The sequence below is a fragment of the Polyodon spathula genome, chromosome 27, assembly GCF_017654505.1.
Source record: "Polyodon spathula isolate WHYD16114869_AA chromosome 27, ASM1765450v1, whole genome shotgun sequence".
Lineage (NCBI taxonomy): Eukaryota > Metazoa > Chordata > Actinopteri > Acipenseriformes > Polyodontidae > Polyodon > Polyodon spathula.
Genome location: NC_054560.1, coordinates 4,404,472 through 4,421,651, shown reverse-complemented (window position 1 = coordinate 4,421,651; position 17,180 = coordinate 4,404,472). Strand labels below are relative to the sequence as shown.

General features: G+C 44.5%; 2 protein-coding genes across 4 annotated transcripts in view; one reads left to right on the top strand and one right to left on the bottom strand.

The window, feature by feature from the left end:
- LOC121301642 (fibrillin-2-like) overlaps nt 1-7,953 on the top strand; it is a 52,379-nt gene extending 44,426 nt beyond the window's left edge. For both annotated transcript variants that reach the window (XM_041231204.1, XM_041231203.1), the window contains exons 52-65: nt 98-223; nt 626-745; nt 830-952; nt 1,060-1,191; nt 1,589-1,714; nt 1,816-2,022; nt 2,191-2,316; nt 2,400-2,522; nt 2,651-2,767; nt 3,043-3,171; nt 3,590-3,709; nt 3,807-4,038; nt 4,466-4,667; nt 4,835-7,953. In XM_041231204.1, the coding sequence (XP_041087138.1) occupies nt 98-223; nt 626-745; nt 830-952; nt 1,060-1,191; nt 1,589-1,714; nt 1,816-2,022; nt 2,191-2,316; nt 2,400-2,522; nt 2,651-2,767; nt 3,043-3,171; nt 3,590-3,709; nt 3,807-4,038; nt 4,466-4,667; nt 4,835-5,212 (2,261 nt within the window). In that variant the 3' untranslated portion in view covers nt 5,213-7,953. The remainder of the gene's footprint in view (nt 1-97; nt 224-625; nt 746-829; nt 953-1,059; nt 1,192-1,588; nt 1,715-1,815; nt 2,023-2,190; nt 2,317-2,399; nt 2,523-2,650; nt 2,768-3,042; nt 3,172-3,589; nt 3,710-3,806; nt 4,039-4,465; nt 4,668-4,834) is intronic.
- LOC121301643 (cortexin-1-like) lies at nt 5,855-16,514 on the bottom strand. 2 transcript variants are annotated; one of them, XM_041231206.1, is made up of 4 exons: nt 16,371-16,514; nt 8,592-11,223; nt 8,183-8,290; nt 5,855-7,589 (listed from the first exon to the last, which is right to left on the bottom strand). In XM_041231206.1, exon 2 carries the CDS (start codon nt 10,909-10,911, stop codon nt 10,477-10,479), a length of 435 nt encoding a protein of 144 aa, XP_041087140.1. In that variant the 5' UTR covers nt 10,912-11,223; nt 16,371-16,514; the 3' UTR covers nt 5,855-7,589; nt 8,183-8,290; nt 8,592-10,476. The 2 variants fall into 2 exon arrangements, with proteins under 2 accessions (XP_041087140.1, XP_041087141.1); XM_041231207.1 differs by having other exon boundaries at nt 8,757-11,223.
- Between the last annotated feature and the right edge of the window lie 666 nt (nt 16,515-17,180).

The window sequence follows — 17,180 nt, the reverse complement described above, 5'->3', positions numbered from 1 at the left end:
TCTAGCACCGCTGAGTTACACACTCCCCAGGGGTCGGTGAGGGTTTATTGGGGTGAGTTTCCCCCAGACAGAGATCCTTGTTTTTGCCCCCCTCCAGACGTGAACGAGTGCCTGGATAACCCCGGGATCTGTGTGAACGGGATCTGCATCAACACGGATGGATCCTTCCGCTGCGAGTGTCCCTTCGGATACAGCCTGGACTACACTGGGGTCAACTGCGTCGGTGAGGCTTCCTGTCTGCAAACGGAATAGTTCAGCCTGGAATAGAGACGGGGATCTCTACTGGACAGAAAGATTTTGATTATTCCACTCCCAGTTCTGTTTGTGCCGGCACTGTTGGAAGCGAGAGGGTTTCAGCTCTTATATCCGAGAGCTGTTCAAGTTGGCGATTGATCTGGGCCAGCTGCCAGAGGCTCAGACATCACATCCAAACGGTCCACCGAAAAGCTCCTTGTAATTGCACAGGCAGCAACAACAGTAACTAGGACAGAAAAGCACAGCTGTTGAGGTTGATCTTTGTTTTCTAGTGCGTTACTGATTTGAGCGTGCGTGTGCGCGCGTGTGTGTGTATGTGTGTGTGTATGTGATGCACCAGAGCTTGTCTGACCCCCTCCTCTGCCACCAGACACAGACGAGTGCTCTATCGGTAACCCGTGTGGAAACGGGACCTGCAGCAACGTGGTGGGCGGCTTCGAGTGTGCCTGCGACGAGGGCTTCGAACCCGGGCCCATGATGACCTGCGAGGGTGAGCGAGTTCAGCGATCCTCTTCAGCCGTACCACTGTCCTCCGCCTCTTGCCTCCTGACCCTGCCTGTCTCTCTGTCCGCAGACATCAACGAGTGCTCCCAGAACCCTCTGCTGTGCGCGTTCCGCTGCATCAACACCTTCGGAGGTTACGAGTGCACCTGCCCGGCCGGGTACGTTCTGCGTGACGACAACCGGATGTGCCGAGGTAAGAGGGGCGCTCTGGAGGCCCGTCGGTTAAACGTCTCTTTATCCCAGTCCTGCTTCTCCAGCCTCGCTGCGTGGAGCTCAGTCCCTCTCTCCGTCTCTCCACAGACCAGGACGAGTGCTCCGATGGACTCGATGACTGCGAGTCTCAGGGCATGATGTGCAAGAACCTCATCGGCACCTTCATGTGCATCTGCCCCCCAGGCATGCAGCGCCGACCGGACGGAGAGGGCTGTATGGGTGAGTTGGGGAGGGGTGAGGGTGTGGTAGAGGAGGCATTATGGGGGGATTTAAAAAGGACATGTCTTACAGGGTCATTCTGGTAATTGGCCTCTGTGTGTGTGTCTGTTTTCTCCAGATAGTGTAAAGTAACATGCATAAGGTTTCTTGTTTTATCAGTGCAAAAAATTACAAACAAGGAAAGTCATTAAGCTTTGTAGTGCCCATCTCGAATGGTTACACGTTTTAAAACAGTCAATAATCCGTACTACGGCAGTAGCTACAGTGGTTAGACTGGGTGTGAGCTGGAGTGCCATGCTTTGAAGTCCAGAGATTGGCGGTCAGTCCACTACATTACGAAAGGGCTAAGCTTTGTGAACCCTTCCAGAAATCTAACACAAGCATGTTTTCCTGGCAGATGAGAACGAGTGCCGCACAAAACCGGGCATCTGTAAGAACGGGCGCTGCATCAACGCGGTCGGCAGCTATCGGTGCGACTGCAACGACGGCTTCCAGCCCAGCTCCACGGCCACCGAGTGCATCGGTGAGTACCACTGCCCGTCTGCAGACACTAGAACGCTCCTGGCCAGCGCTTCACCATCACCCGTCCGCCACGTTAAATAACTAATGCAATTGCCTCCCCAGATAACCGCCAGGGTTTCTGCTTCACCGAGATTCTCCAGGTCATGTGCCAGCACTCCTCCACCAACCGCAACTCTGTCACCAAGTCCGAGTGCTGCTGCAACGGGGGCCGCGGCTGGGGGTCGCACTGCGAGATCTGCCCTCTGCCTGGCACTACCCAGTACAAGAAGCTGTGCCCTCTGGGGCCGGGCTACACCACCGACGGCAGAGGTAAGAACCACAGATCGGTTTGTTTTTTTACCTCTAGTTACTCTACTTCCTGGAATCTTGCAGTGACCTGATTTTAGGAGACACAGCGGTTGCTTGCTTTTGTAACCCCCGTCACCATTTCAATTGCAAGTGAGCTTGCTCCAACGATCCCGGTCGCTTTTGTTTCAGATATCGACGAGTGCCGAGTGCTTCCCAACCTCTGCAAGAACGGCCAGTGCATCAACACCATTGGTTCCTTCCGCTGCCACTGCAACCTGGGCTACACTACCGACCTCACCAGCACCTCCTGTGTGGGTAAGTAAGGCAGGCTGCCAGGCTTCTCTCTCTTACACAGCTCCGGGTCCACGCTTCATTCGCTGGCTCTCTTTTCATTTTAGACTTGGACGAGTGTGCCCAGTCTCCGAAGCCTTGCAATTTCATCTGTAAGAATAGCGAGGGCAGCTACCAGTGCTCCTGCCCACGAGGGTACGTCATGCAGCCCGACGGCAAGACCTGCAAAGGTAACGAGACCTGAGCCAGCACAGCAAGTTATAATCCCCCGGTAGACCGTGCAGTTTTTAGATCTGAGCTTAGATCTAGATGTTTTTTCCTATCCCCTGACGTTGACATCTGTCCTGACCCCTCACAGATCTGGACGAGTGCTCCACCAAACAGCACAACTGCCAGTTCCTCTGCGTGAACACCATTGGGGGCTTCAACTGTAAATGCCCTCCTGGCTTCACCCAGCACCAGACCGCCTGCATCGGTGAGCACAGAGCGTCACACACACGCACACTGCAATCCTGTGCCAAAAGGGAAAAGCAGTTCGGAAGCAATACTTTGAGTCGACTCGCAGGTCATTTTGTTTCGCGTCGGAACTTGATCTGTGCATGATGAGACGGCAGTTAGTTTTCAGACAAGATTGCAGCGTATTGTGGGTTATCTTTAGGACTGGAAGCCTTAACCTTGATTTAGAGATTAGAGAGACCCTGCAGGTCAAACAGAGGCTTTAAAGGCTGCTGTCTCTTCCTTCCTCTCCAGATAACAATGAGTGCAATGGCAAGTCCGACGTGTGTGGCTCCAGGGGCAGCTGCCAGAACTCACCAGGCAGCTACAGCTGTGAGTGTGAGAAGGGCTTCTCACTGGACGGGACTGGACATGAATGTGAAGGTACAGCCACTTCCTAATTTATAACTGCACTGTTTGTTTGCTGAAGCTTAACCCAGCTGCTTTACTACAGTAAGGTAATATAACCCCTTCAATCTCTGTGTGCACCATGTTAAGTTTCCTGTCTATGGATCTATGTTTTTTTTTTTTTTTTTTTTTTTTTTCAGGGCAACATCTCAAACTCCATAGATTTCACACAAAATTCCGTTCCAAATTGTTAGAATTCAGGAACCAGATCTTCCGAGGATCGAAATGCACAATGTTGCATGTCCTCCCTATCGGATAGTGTTTAAAAATCTTTACACGTGGCAATACATGTTTGTTTCTATGGAATATCGTGAAGATTTTATGGCAATAACAGATCGATCGAGGCTGTTCCTCACCCATCCCCTCTCCTCTCTCCCCCCCCTCCCCTCTCTAGATGTGGATGAGTGTGGTGGCAATCACCGCTGCCAGCACGGCTGCCAGAACATGATGGGGGGCTTCCGCTGCGGCTGCCCCCAGGGCTACATGCAGCACTACCAGTGGAACCAGTGCGTGGGTGAGTGGGGCCGACCTACCTGCTACACAAAGACTGTACAAAGCTAGCTGTGCAAATCCTCCCTTAACGGCTGCCACTCCCTCCCTCCCTCCCCCAGATGAGAACGAGTGCTCAAACCAGCAGTCCTGTGGCTCTGCCTCCTGCTACAACACGCTGGGCAGCTATAAGTGTGTGTGCCCATCTGGCTTCGACTTCGACCAGGGCATGGGGGGCTGCCAGGACGTGAACGAGTGCTCGATGGGGAGCAACCCCTGCAGCTACGGTTGCTCCAACACCGACGGGGGCTACCTGTGTGGCTGCCCTGGCGGATTCTTCAGAGCAGGGCAGGGGTGAGTGCAGATCAGTGGAGGCCACATTATAATTATAACCGTTAATAATTGTCACTGCTATTTATCCTGTGTACAGATCCCGTGCATGCAACTGACAGCCACATTTGACAGTCCAGTAGTGTTTAACAGTAGTTCAGAGCTGCAGTATCAGTTTGGGGATTTGTAAGTTAATGCATTAAGCAGACCATCTGCCCAGATAGAAAACGTCACAGTCAGTTCGTTGTTGTCCTTCACAGGGAATGTGTAACCCTAGCAACGGAGATCAGAGATAAAGTGTCATTGTTCCTGTCATTGATAGTTGAATCTGAAGAGTCCTGAAACTCAGCAGTGCTGTTTTGCAGAGAATCATAATCTATATTCTGTCTTTGCGATTGGGCCGTATCGTAGTTCCTCAGTGCTGACCCCCTCCCCCTCTCTGCTGTCACAGACACTGCATCACCGGCTTCGGGTTCGGCCAGGGTCAGGGCCAGGGCCAGGGCCAGGGCCAGGGCCAGTACCTCTCCCCCCAGCCTGAGGAGGATGACGAGAGCACCCTGTCCACCGAGGGCTGCTACGAGTGTAAGATCAACGGCAACTACAAGAAGAAGGGCCGGCAGAGACGCAGCCTGGACAACAACGGCATCGAGCAGGTAACTGAACCAGCCCGCCCTGCTGCGCCTGGCTGGTCCGAGAGCAGGGTTTTGATTGGGGTGTTACAGTTCTGTGGGAATATGGGCAGCGGTTTTGATTGGGCATTGCTGTTCAATGGAAACATGGGCAGCTTTTTGATTGGGCGTCCTTGGTGTTCCTTTCCCAGGAGCCCCGGCTGAGCCTGGCCAGCGTGGACACGGAGTCTTCTATCCCGTTGAACCTGAGCCTGGCCGCGCTGCAGAACAAGGAGCCCATCCTGGAGCTGCTGCCCGCCATCGAGCCCCTGGAGCGCCACGTGCGCTACGTCATCTCCCACGGCAACCAGGACGCCCACTTCCGCATGCTGCAGCGGCGCGACGGCAAGAGCGTGCTGCGACTGGGACGCAAGACCCCCAGCCCCGGGACGTACCGCCTGGAGATCGCCAGCGTACCCCTGTACGGACCTCGGGAGCTGCAAGAGCTGGAGGACGAGCACGATGCAGATTACCTGCTGGGAGAGATTGGGGACGCGCTCCGAATCAAACTGCACATCCACCTGCATTAGACAGCCAGGACGCAGCCGCCCCCTCCCCGCTCGTCAGACACGCGTGTTACAGTAGAATAAAGAAACACGTCAGAGGAGCTGGAATTTAAAAAAAAAGAAATTATAGTTTTACTACTCGGATCTCAGTGCTCCAGTCCAATAATAGCAGGGCATCTTTGTTTGGGCCACAAATCCTCAGTCTTAACTGTAATATTCACACTTTCTAGTGGAAACCCGTTTAGTTAAAATGGGATTACTGCTAAAATGACCCCCCAGTCGCCTTTCTGTGGTTCCCACTGGTTTATCTAAGAGGGCTGGGGATTGGGGTGCACGTTCTCAGTTCATGATGCGGTTGTACAATTGTTACATTGCTTTTGTGAATGAAGGGCGCTATATGAATGGAAGTCCTCTGTTTCACAGGTGCAATGCCAACAAAAAACAGATTTATTACCTCTGTTGATTTCTTGAAAACGTTCATTGTTCCCATTCCAGGCTGTGTATATGTGGCCCAAATTCTTGCCCTCTTTACTGTAATGATGGGGGCTGGGGGGGGCGGGTTCAGACCCTGGCGTTCAAGGTGCAATGTCAAAGGTTTCTCTGCTCCATTCAGTATTCTGTGTAATCTCAAAATGTTTTATAAAAAAAAAAAAAAAAAAAAAAAAAAAATGTTCACACGAAGGACTGCAATGCTAAAACTACATTTCAGGTTTTAAAATGCAAATGTTCCTAACATGTGCAATAACTGGCTCCTACTGTTACACATCATCTCCTGTCAAACCACAGTTTTAGTGCACCTTTTTTTGTGTTTGCGTGTGTGCTTGTGTACCTTTACCTCACCCCATTTCACTGCATAAGCTGAAAACACTCAAACTGCTACTGTAACCTCACTGTAACGCTGCTTTGGTGCAGCAGAGGGTGCTATTGGGTTACTGTGCAGTCCAACAGTAATTTACAGAAGATCCATGAAGCCTGTTTTATTACGCACGTGTCCATTAACATCGAGTCATATTTATTCCTGTAGTTCTCTCTCTCACACACACATTCAGATAAACGCACACTCATGCATGCAGAAACTGCACTAAAACTTCCAACCTCACTGAATAATACTGAATCAGGTTTGTTTCTTTATATAAAGAACAATGGTGCTAAATAATTCCGAGTTTCACCGAGCAAAGGGATTTTAAATGCAGCCTCACAATTTCATTTTTGATTGCAGCTAAGAGTGACATTTTCTATTAGGGCTCGTTTTGGTGCTTTTTAAAATGCTGTTTTTTGTATTTTTGTTATTTTTAATTTTTTTTTTTTTTTTTTAAACTGTGTTTTATGCCAACAGCCAATATTCTTAAACCTGCTTTATAAAAAATAAATAAAACTGTATATTTTTAAATGAACTGTAGATTTATGTTCTTGTCAACAAGGTTACCGAATCATACAGCACTAGCTAAGAAGTATAGTCTTTCTTTCTTTAGGGAGTGGGTTATGTTTGTTCTGCTGTTTTGCTCAGAAAATTCTATTTAAAAAAAAAAAATGGTGCAAAGATCTAATTCTGTAAGTTGTGTTTTGTAAGGTTACGAAGCTGTGAAAATTTGAGTTTTTATTAAATCGGCCTAGAGTGCTGAATTAAGATTAAGGATCTGGGTTTATTTCAATCTTAACCTGAGGGAACATTATGCCACTTTGTTTTTCAAGAACAGTGGCTTGAGACCTGGTTCCAGGAGACCTAGTTTGAGACAATTTTGCTGCATCAAACCCCAAGTCACGTGTAAAGCGTTGTTGTGCTCTCTCAGATTTAAACACAGTATTCGAGTCCAGCTGGCCCTTCCTGAAAAGCCTAGCCTGTCTTTCTACACCTGCCCACCAGTGGTAATGCAAACCCCACCCCCTGCCCAGAGAAGGGCTATTCGGAAAAGTTGAGTGGATTGCTGACTCCCATGCTCGGTAACTAACAGTGCTAATGTTATTTCAACACAGTGGTTTATGCACTGTAAACAGCCTTGGCTATATGTATGTATAACCAATTTTTGTAAACTTTTTTTATATATATATATTTTGTGAACTTGTATGCTTGTAGCCTTTTTTTTTTTTACTTGCCACTGCCTAGTAAGTAAAAATGTGTGTACTGTATCTCAGCTTCAGTGTCAGACTTGAAAACACTCTCTTTAAAAAAAAAAAGACACCAACGTAATTTTGGATAATTATGAATCAAATTCAGGAAGCACCTGAACGAAGGCCTCCAGTCCTGTGCCGATTTTTAAATTTTATTTTAATAATTATTATTTTTTTTTTTTTTTTAAAGGTAGTATTAAAAACTTACCTGGGTTGAGCCGTACAGGTCACACCAAGGCTTTTCCTTCAGCGTGCTTCCTTGTTATTCGGGAAAATAAACAGCCATGTTGTTCTTTGGAAAATAAAGAGATTACTGTGATTTGTTAAAGTTTAGGCACATACATTTGAAACTGTACTGCCGCTTTATTGCCTGTCACATTTGTCTTTTTGGAATTTGTACTGGAAACATCTTTGGCAATAAAAGGATTGTGGGTTATATTTTTAAACATCGTGGTCAGAGTTGTAATTTGTAAGAAAACATGACAAGCTTTTGTGTAATAAAACAGGACATCTTCACGCTCTACCGATCTATTTGAATTTTCTGTTTAACTATATTGCTATGCTAACTTGTTCCAACTTTGTTAACCGCGAAGGTCTAAATGCAATGTAATCGAATTACATAAATGCAGCTTGTGTTCACACAGCTTTGTAAACTGCTTTGTAAAAGTTATTTATTAATATTTGAAAAATGTCATTACTATGTAACAGGCTGCAACCACAGCTGCACTTCTGTCCGTTTAAAACAGCGCACTTGACATTTTAAAGCCACACAAACATCACTGCGTTGCTGATGCTGCTTTGAAAGTGAAGTGTGCGACTAGTTCACTGTCAGTCTCTGAGGCTGACCATCCCTTTTCTAGTCGACGTTGTGATGTCACCACCTACCTTATCGATATTGCTTCAGCCTGCAGGAAGATTAGTCTTCCACTTGCACCAGTCGTAAACACCAATTTAATGACCCGATTGCATTGTGTCAAATGAAGTGAAAGTGACCTACAAAACAGGAAGTACCAGGAAGGCTTTAATCTGGCACATTTCAGATATTTGCACATTTCAAATGAATCGTCTTCAAAATAAGAAAAAAAAAGTCCTAGGATAATGTTGCTGCTGCTCATAAAAAGTAAGATTTTAACACGACGGCCCGCCTAATTTCAGGATGATATCCTAAGCAATGCAAGCAGGACAGCATGAACTAGAAACCCAGGCAGCTGGTGATGAAGAAATAGACTTTCCCTTTATTTCACAGTATTGACCCAGCTTAACAAAAAGACAGAATAAGAAAAATACTACTTACAAATCTCCCCCCACACAAGAACAAACGTCTCCTCAAATAGGCTTCAAATCAGTTTAAAGTTCATCAGACAGAAGACAACACGGATACAATATAGTTCTCAACATAAGGTTTTCCATTACAGAGGCAAAGAATATTCCGAGCACGCTGTATAGTAGGGAAACTCACAGTGTTACAAGAGCCTTAGGAAGGGATGCCATTCCATGTCCGAATCAGTTATATGCAATATTCCTTCCCATCCACAACCTGCATTATGATTTATAATCAGTATCCTCTGCTGTGCTGAGGAGTAGTCCGTGCAGCTAGGGGTAACTGCGCAGGGGTCCCACACACTCAGAGGGGACTAGAGGAGTCTGAAATAAACTATCATAACATCCTACACATATTTGCAGATGTTACTTTATTGATATCATTGTAGCTACCAGTGCCAGTCCGTTCATTTTATATTCTCCCTTGTTTCATCGGGTACTATTATTCTCTTCATTTTTTTTTTTTTTTTTATGGTTGAATTAAAATTCGCTTCCTAACCCCCCCTCTCTCATAACTGTCTTTGCATGGAGGCTGTATGAGGCACTGTTGTATGTTTCGCTGGAGTCTCCTTTCGGAATTCCGCGACCACTTGTACTTTCGCCTTGTGGACTCTCAATATTAAAAACTGTTTCATACTGTCTTCATGGAAGGGTTGGGGTTGCTGTTCTGCAGGCTGTTGCAGTTATATTCTGTGTGCTGCACCATTCATCCTTGAGTTTAGGCAGAAGCTGTTAAGGGTTGCTTGAATACGGAATCCACAAGCTCCCAACCATCAGCTCTAACCACTGAGCCACGATGCCTACCAAAATAAACTGTCTGCATTTCAAACCATATTTCTAGCCCCTGCATTTCCTGCAGTGCAAGCATCTGATAGTTAGGGCTCTTTGATTTTCGTCTTTTTTTTTAATTTTTGATCACGTGATGTCCTTTTTATTTATTTTTTTTTTAGCTGAATGTTCAATTGAACTCTTGGAAAAGCATTGATTGTGCAACAAGTTCATTTTTGTTTTTTCTTCCATAACTTGATTGACACCAGGATTCTGTTCCATTGATAATGTAAAACCGAATGCAAATAGCGAGAGAAGTTAAACTGATTTAACTTAATCGTAATTATGAGGATTATTTACAAAACAGGTTATAACATTTTTGCAACAAGTCATTAAGATTTTAAATCCGGGAAAAGCAATTGAACTGAACTTTTTTGTTGTTGTTGTTGTTTTTTTGTTACAATTATCAGAGCCTCATTCAAGTTACGGGTGAAAACAAAGTGAGATCTTGTTTCACGATCAACTTTACAGCCCTAGTTATACTCTAGAACCACTGGTGAAATGGGATTCCCAAATGCCACGTTTCCATTAGAAATGAGAGATCAGCAATCCATGCTGGTGAAGTCCCAATTCTAACTGCATTGATGGAAACAGTCAGCACCATAAAACATCTCTCCAGCTCGCAATGGACACTACAGGCGGGTATTCAACCGCAAAGTGCAAAATGGATAATGCTGATTCATGCAATTATTTAATGCAGATGAAAGAACTTGCAAACAGGTACTTATTGGTGTCCTTCTACCATCATCTTAATGTCGGTTGCAGATTAGATGGAAATGTGGCGCATTAGTAGCATGGTGCTTCTCAAACTAGACAGTGAGAAAACAAGACATAAAAGGGGGCTCGACTAAATTTCACAAGCATTTAGGTGGCCAGTCCTGGAAAAGCAGGTGTACAACAAACCCCACCCTCTCCCCCTTGTGGCCAACCTAGGAAACTGAAGACTACACAGCATTGAACAAGGCATTGTAGATATGGTTTCAGAGTGGTTGTGCGGGCTGTGCGGGCTGCGCGGGCGGGGGGGGGGGTGTCTACACGAGCGCGTAGTCAAATTGACCCCTCTCCAGCCCATCCTTGCGTTCGCCCCAGGAGGACGAGGGCATGCGGCTGTAGGGGTCCAGCAGCACGCGAAAGCAGCGTACCACCAGAACCACCAGGAAGACTAGCAGGAGGCCTACGAAGGCAAAGGCGGTCTTCTGCTCGGCTCCCCCTGAGAGGCTGGGCCCGGCTGTGGGGGCCCCATCCGAGGGCCCTGGGGACAGGAGCTCGTAGTCCAGGGTGGGGGCATCGCTCATCGTCCAGGGGACCAGACGGCAGAACTTACAGAAGTCGCGAGCTCTGCTGTGCGTATACAGGTTGCCTCTTTGTGTGTACGGACCGGTCTTGCAGCTGTAAGCTAGTCCTTGGCTGGGTGTGTGGACTGTATGCACTGATTTTTTGTATGCGTGTATCGATTGACTATGCATGTATATATATATATATATATATATATACACACACACTTCATATAAGTAAGGACCGTTTGATTGTTCAAGGTCAGATTGTGCTATATCTTCCTGACTGTGAAGGTATATTTTGCAGTCCTTTTAGAAGCTGACCCCAGGTCTGGTCATCTCCTTCAGGCTTGCTTCCCTGCCCTGTCCCCACTCGTCCTGCAGGTAGATTGAGAAGGCTGCTCCAAGGATCCTCCGATGGGATGCTGGATTCCAGCTTCAGCTCCTTGATTTTGAATGTAGAGAGAACTCCTTTGGACAAAAGGCTGGGCTCCTGAAAGTACACTGAAAATAAAGAAAAATAAAAACAGACGGTCACTGCACTGCCATGACATTTTCTTGGAAATGAATCAATATAGTCAATGGCTTTGGTAATACAGCTGTGCCATGATCCAAAACTGAATTACTTATCTTAGGACACCAGTAAAAAAACATGAAAAATGTGCTGCATTTTGTATAAAGCAGAGTGTACAGAAAATTAAAAGAAATAAATAAAAACAAAGTGTTGTTCTTTTCGTTCTAAATAAATGACCACATCAATAAGTTTCAGCATTGTAGGCGTTGTGCGAGACTGGATTTACGAGCTCTGAGTTGCATGCCGTACAGTGCAGAGCTGCGAAGCTGCCAGCTCCTTATTAAGAGTCTCTCGTAATAACTCAGCCGGACTGGGCAGTCAACTAACGGGCCGGGCCTCACTGCCTTCCTCAGCAGCCGTTCCCAGAAAGGGACACTTCAGGTAGTAAATTCAACCTGTTTATTCCACTCCACGCTTCCTAATCTAATAACAGAGACGTTTTTATACCACAAGCAGATTTTATTATTTAAAACCTGTACTTTATATACATTAAATCAATGAATGAATTATTTTATCTGGCCGATCTTTGGAAGCCAACCCCAGGTGCTCAGTGAGCAGAGACAAAGTCTAGCAGACTGCTGGGTTCCGTCTCATTTCCCTAGAAAGGGAGGTCCAGGAATTGACTTACACTCTGAACAACAATAATAATTATGATATTGACACCTTAATAATGGCCCTGGCAATGCACTTTGTCCTGCAGTTCCCAGCCCAGCTATTTCAGATATTAAGAAAAAAGCAAAGTACAATGGCTGTGTGTTGGCAAGAGCGATTATTAATGTTCAATAACACCCTCTCGGCGGCGACACCCAGTACTCTGTCTCATTGTTCAGATATTTCCGGCAGCTCTGTTCCAGGCTCGGAGACGTGATATTTATTTAGTATTCCAACTTTAAAAGACATCTTTAAAAAGACATCTGTCCAGTTCTGCCCATCTCCACCTCCAGGGACAAGCGGTACCCAACTCCGATGAATATCACGCAGCTCGTTCCGACTCCTGCAGCACTCCAGTGATTTCCGTGCCAGCGTGCTCAGAGAAAAGGGTTGTGCCACGGACTGTAGCTGGCATTGCCAAGACTCTGTTAATATACTGACATGCGGGAAAGTACTAAAAGTACAATACGATACACCAGCCAGTAAATCAGTCTGAGGGGAAGAACGAGCTCAGCTCTGTTTTAGTGCCTATTGGTTCATATTTCTAGTATTAGAAAGTTGACTCAGAAATGTCAGACAAGCAACCGCAGGCTGGAAGTCCTAACTTGTGTATGTGTACTCACACACACACACACACACACACACACACACACACACACACACACACACACACACACATTTTTTTATGCATCGCATTGCATCCTGAGTGTCTGCAGAACATTTTAGGAGTGCAAGCGGATTTAAATGTCATTTTAGATATTTACTCCACCTTTCCCTTGTCTTATTTCTAATCATAAAGAGTGCTCCAGTTCCTCTAAATCTGCCTTTACCTGGCCTTGAACTTGTCTGGAGAACACTAGGTTAAGATGTCACAACACTATGGGTCAAATTGAAAATAAAGCCAAGGAAACAACAGCAAAATAGTATCGCCTTGTGAGCATGTGGCTATGCTAATTGGAGGTAAATGATTTTTCTTAAAGCTTTGGTTAAACAGTAATGTTTCCATGAGCTTGTGCAGCAGCCACACATTCTCCAGATCCAGCCTGGCTTCTTACAGAGGAACTCAATATTGTGCAGCAAGCAAGTGCTGATTAATTCTGGTTTCATCGCTATGGGGTTCCCAGGCCTGGACGTCAGGAGCCTCCTAAAAATAGGATCCTAGTCACACATGTCAAAGCCTTGTCTTATCAGCAAAGACAGCCAAAGGAGTGCAGAAAAGTCAACTCTAATCCCAAACGAAATGAACGGTCTGCTAAGTGAGTTGCAGAGTTTTCCCTGACACATGCAGTACGTCTGGCCAGAATTACTTTAATAATAATATTTGTTCTTGGTTTATTTGTTGTTTAGCTATTACAGTGCAACTTCACCCAAGAAGCTATTCTGCGTGTTTACTGCTATCCGCATAAAAAAAAAAAAAAAAATACACTTTTTAAAATCAACTAGAGCCTTCTAAAATCGTATACTTCCTGTACTAAAATTTGAAATCGTGACTCCTGGTTCATTTTCTCTGCCCCTTTAAGATTTTATAAACTTCAATTCAAATTCGAACCCTAAACATCTCTATTTTCTAGTCTAAAGAGATTATGAATTACATTAATATGTTCTGAAACATCGTAAAAACCAGAAATGGATGAAACAGCTATGCGATAAGAAATGTATTGTATTAAAACCTGGAAAGGGTGCAACGGTTCTGAAATAGGAGTCTTATTCCCATCCCTGCAAAGCGCCTCATTTAATGGACTGAGGTATTCATTTGAAGCGTCAATGTTTTCATTTAGGAAAAAACAGGTATTAACTTGCAAATCTTGCCTTTTCCAGCAGCAGGTATCCAGTCTTATCTTATTTATGGGAGATGTTCTTAACAACAACAATGCACAGGCAGCAGGGATGAGCTTTGATTTACAGCTTGCTTGGCCTCTCATAAGTGGCACTGTAAAAGCAATTACTGTGAATAAATAAAGACATCTGTGCTTGAGAGCAGGGACGCCTGCTCAATACAAGGCATCTGCTGCAAGCCCTGAACTTCCATTCATTTTCATATCTACAGATTCAATACAGTGCAGAGACCCCAGCAGCAGGGAGGGGTAATGTGCAAGCTGCACAGACTACTGAAAACAGACAACAGGACTTCACGTGACAGATCAGCTTCCAGCGACACCTTGACTGAGTGTGTTTGCTATCCGAGATCCAGCAGCATAGTACTGATCCAGCGAAGTATGGAACAGTAACTGAGATTGAATTGCACACTTACTGATAAAGCTACATAAACACAATCACTTCTTTCTTCTTGCTTACCGTCTTTACATGATCATGCATTGCGGTTTGGAGGAATAGGTTTTTCTAGACTTGATCAATACACAAACGAGAGGCCTTCAATGCAAGTCTAGTAACAATTTGAAACTACTAGAGAAAAACTCCACTACCACACCCAAATGGAGTTCGATGGAATACCAAGGAACATGAAAAGAATCGACTTCATTACAAAAACGAGCAAGAACTTACTGATCTCCTGCAAGGAGCTGAACAGTCAAATGCTAGTTCTGTTGCTTTCATGTCTATCATTTTCAAGGATGGCAATAAGACTCCCAGTGCATAGCAGTTTGATCCATTCCTGATTGTACTATGCATACAATAAGACACGCCTGAGCTTGTTACCTATAAGCTGGGGCTAATCAAGCTCCTATTAAAACCTAGAATGGGTAGATCTGGTATGCAAGGTGTCTTTTCTTTCCTCATCCATGATTTTTGTCCAACTGTTCCTTACCCAGCTTTGAGTTTTCCTGGGGAATCCTAACTGCCGGGCACAGAACAACACTCTTCATTCCATTCAAATCATGTGACAGCGTGACCTTTCAACTCAGAGTGGGTGGGAAAAGCGGTACAAAATAAAATAAAAAGCAGTCGTCCATGGCAACACATTGAGGTCAATGTGAGAACTGCATTTGATGACCTCATGTCTTCCAACAACAACAACAATAATAATAATAATAATAATAATAATAACAACATAAGCCTTCTGCAAACCAGCTGTTTTACAACCAAGGCTGATACTTCCAGCTCATTCAATACATTTTAATGAGCACTTTGTAGAAGCCCTCTCCAGTTTCTGTCACTGACATCTGTTGTTCAGTGGCCAGCTTCTCCCACAGCATTAAAAATTCAGCATTAGGGGATAATAGAACGAATAAAACTCATTTTCAGCCTGCAGTGATTGAATGCCAGCCACCAGGTCTCTGCGGAGCAGGGATCAAAAACAAGACCTCTGTTCTGGAACTCTGACAGCTACATTGTATTGAAACGACCACAGCAAACAATTGAGCCTCTGTCTCGCTAAGGTATTGCGTGTGTGGCAGTGTTCAGCATTGTCCATAACCATGCCCTTATTGAACTGTATTACGGGATACCTCTGCCCTGTACAGTGTAGTGAAGCAAGCTAAAAGTCTGTTAACTCGCAGCGAGGCAAGGTAAAGGTGTAATCAAATATACGAATACACCACACTATTCTAAGACAGTGGAGTGGAATATTGATAAATACACGCATAAACAGCAGCACATTTGACACAATAGAAAAATAAAAATCAGTACCAGGGATCTGAGAGCCAGCAAATTCAATACTGTGTATTGGAAATGTTACTGGGGATCAGAGAGCCAGCAAATTCACTACTGTACATTGGAAACTCTATTAGGTATCTGAGAGCCATTAGATACAATATATTACAGATAACTCGGTATTGGAGATTTGATAGAGAGAGAAAATGCAATACATTAGAGAGATGCCAGAGGTCTGAAATTCTGCAAGAGTCAATACACAGGAAACTCGGTATTGCTAGGGATCTGAGAGCAAGCAAAGTACTCAGAGCTCGCTAATTCAAAACAGAATAGATTTACTATCATCAGATCTATTCAAAAACACGTTATTAGCAGATTGATTGTGCTGCGTTTCAAATGGCAAGGTTTTGGTTGCACATACACAAGGAGCTTCTATTAGCGGTACACAGAACATATAAACATATATAGGAATGCACTTAATATGAACTCAATAAAACCTTCATAGAGGATATTAAAAAGCCAATCTGTTGGATTGGATTTATAATCACGGTGTTCTGCTGAAATATAATTCTGACAGCACACTTACATTCTTAATGAACCCGAATTCTCAAGTTAAAATAATAAACATAGAGATTTTTTTTGTACCAGAATGTATCCAATTGTTGCTACAATATGAAAAACAAACACACATTTGCAGTCTATTTATAAAACTGAATGTCGTACATGCATGGGAAAATCGCAAAGCACGCGCTTTAAATCAGATACAAACACGCTTGTCATTTGTGTCCCAAACAGCGTATTTTCGGAAACCTGTTGAAAGTCCAAAAAAAATAAAATAATCTAGTATTTATCACTCACGCTGTTAATCGGTACCTACCTTGGATCAGGGGTGGGTTCAGTGTTGGCAAAACTGTCTTGGGACATGCGGAACTTCGCTCTGCAGGTACGGTATCCAGAACAAGTCTCAAAACTTTCCAGCCTCACTGACCAGGACATCGCTTTAATACGAGCTCCGTGCAAAGGGTGCTGCACGGGGGGGGCCATCTGTTCAGCAAGATCAGCCCAAGCGCCGGCCTCTTAAAGAAACCATTACATTTCTGTTACAGCACAGCAGCCTATACAAAACCAGAATAAACGTATTATTTTAACACATAATCGCTCCTTTTAGCTCAAGATTACAATTTGCATTTTATTGTTTGTGAATATAAAATAAACTTGCAAAAATAATAATAATAATAATAATAATAATAATAATAATAATAATAATAATAATAATAATAAACGAGTGAGAAGGTTCGTTTCAGAATGTAATTGAATGATGATAAAATAGTGAGGATACCACGTGCAGGTAAACTGGACCTGCAAATGCCACAACCAGATTCTGCATTTATTTCCGTGGCCCGATACTTATTTCAAAGTCGTGGATATGCTTGCATTTGCCTTCCTAATGTAGGGTAACGCAGCCTTTGTATGTGTATGTCTTGAGGTTGTGCATTGCATACGCGTATCTTTATCAAGGTAAACGCTTACCAGAGTGTATTAATACAGGGATCATGGTAAATCACATTTAAGCGTGATAAATAATTATTGTAACAGCAAAGGACATTGCAAAATGACTGTGCGACCTTACTGTAGTAAACTTCCATCAGCGTACAGTGGCACGGTGTATGCGAGTCTAAGGGCCTGT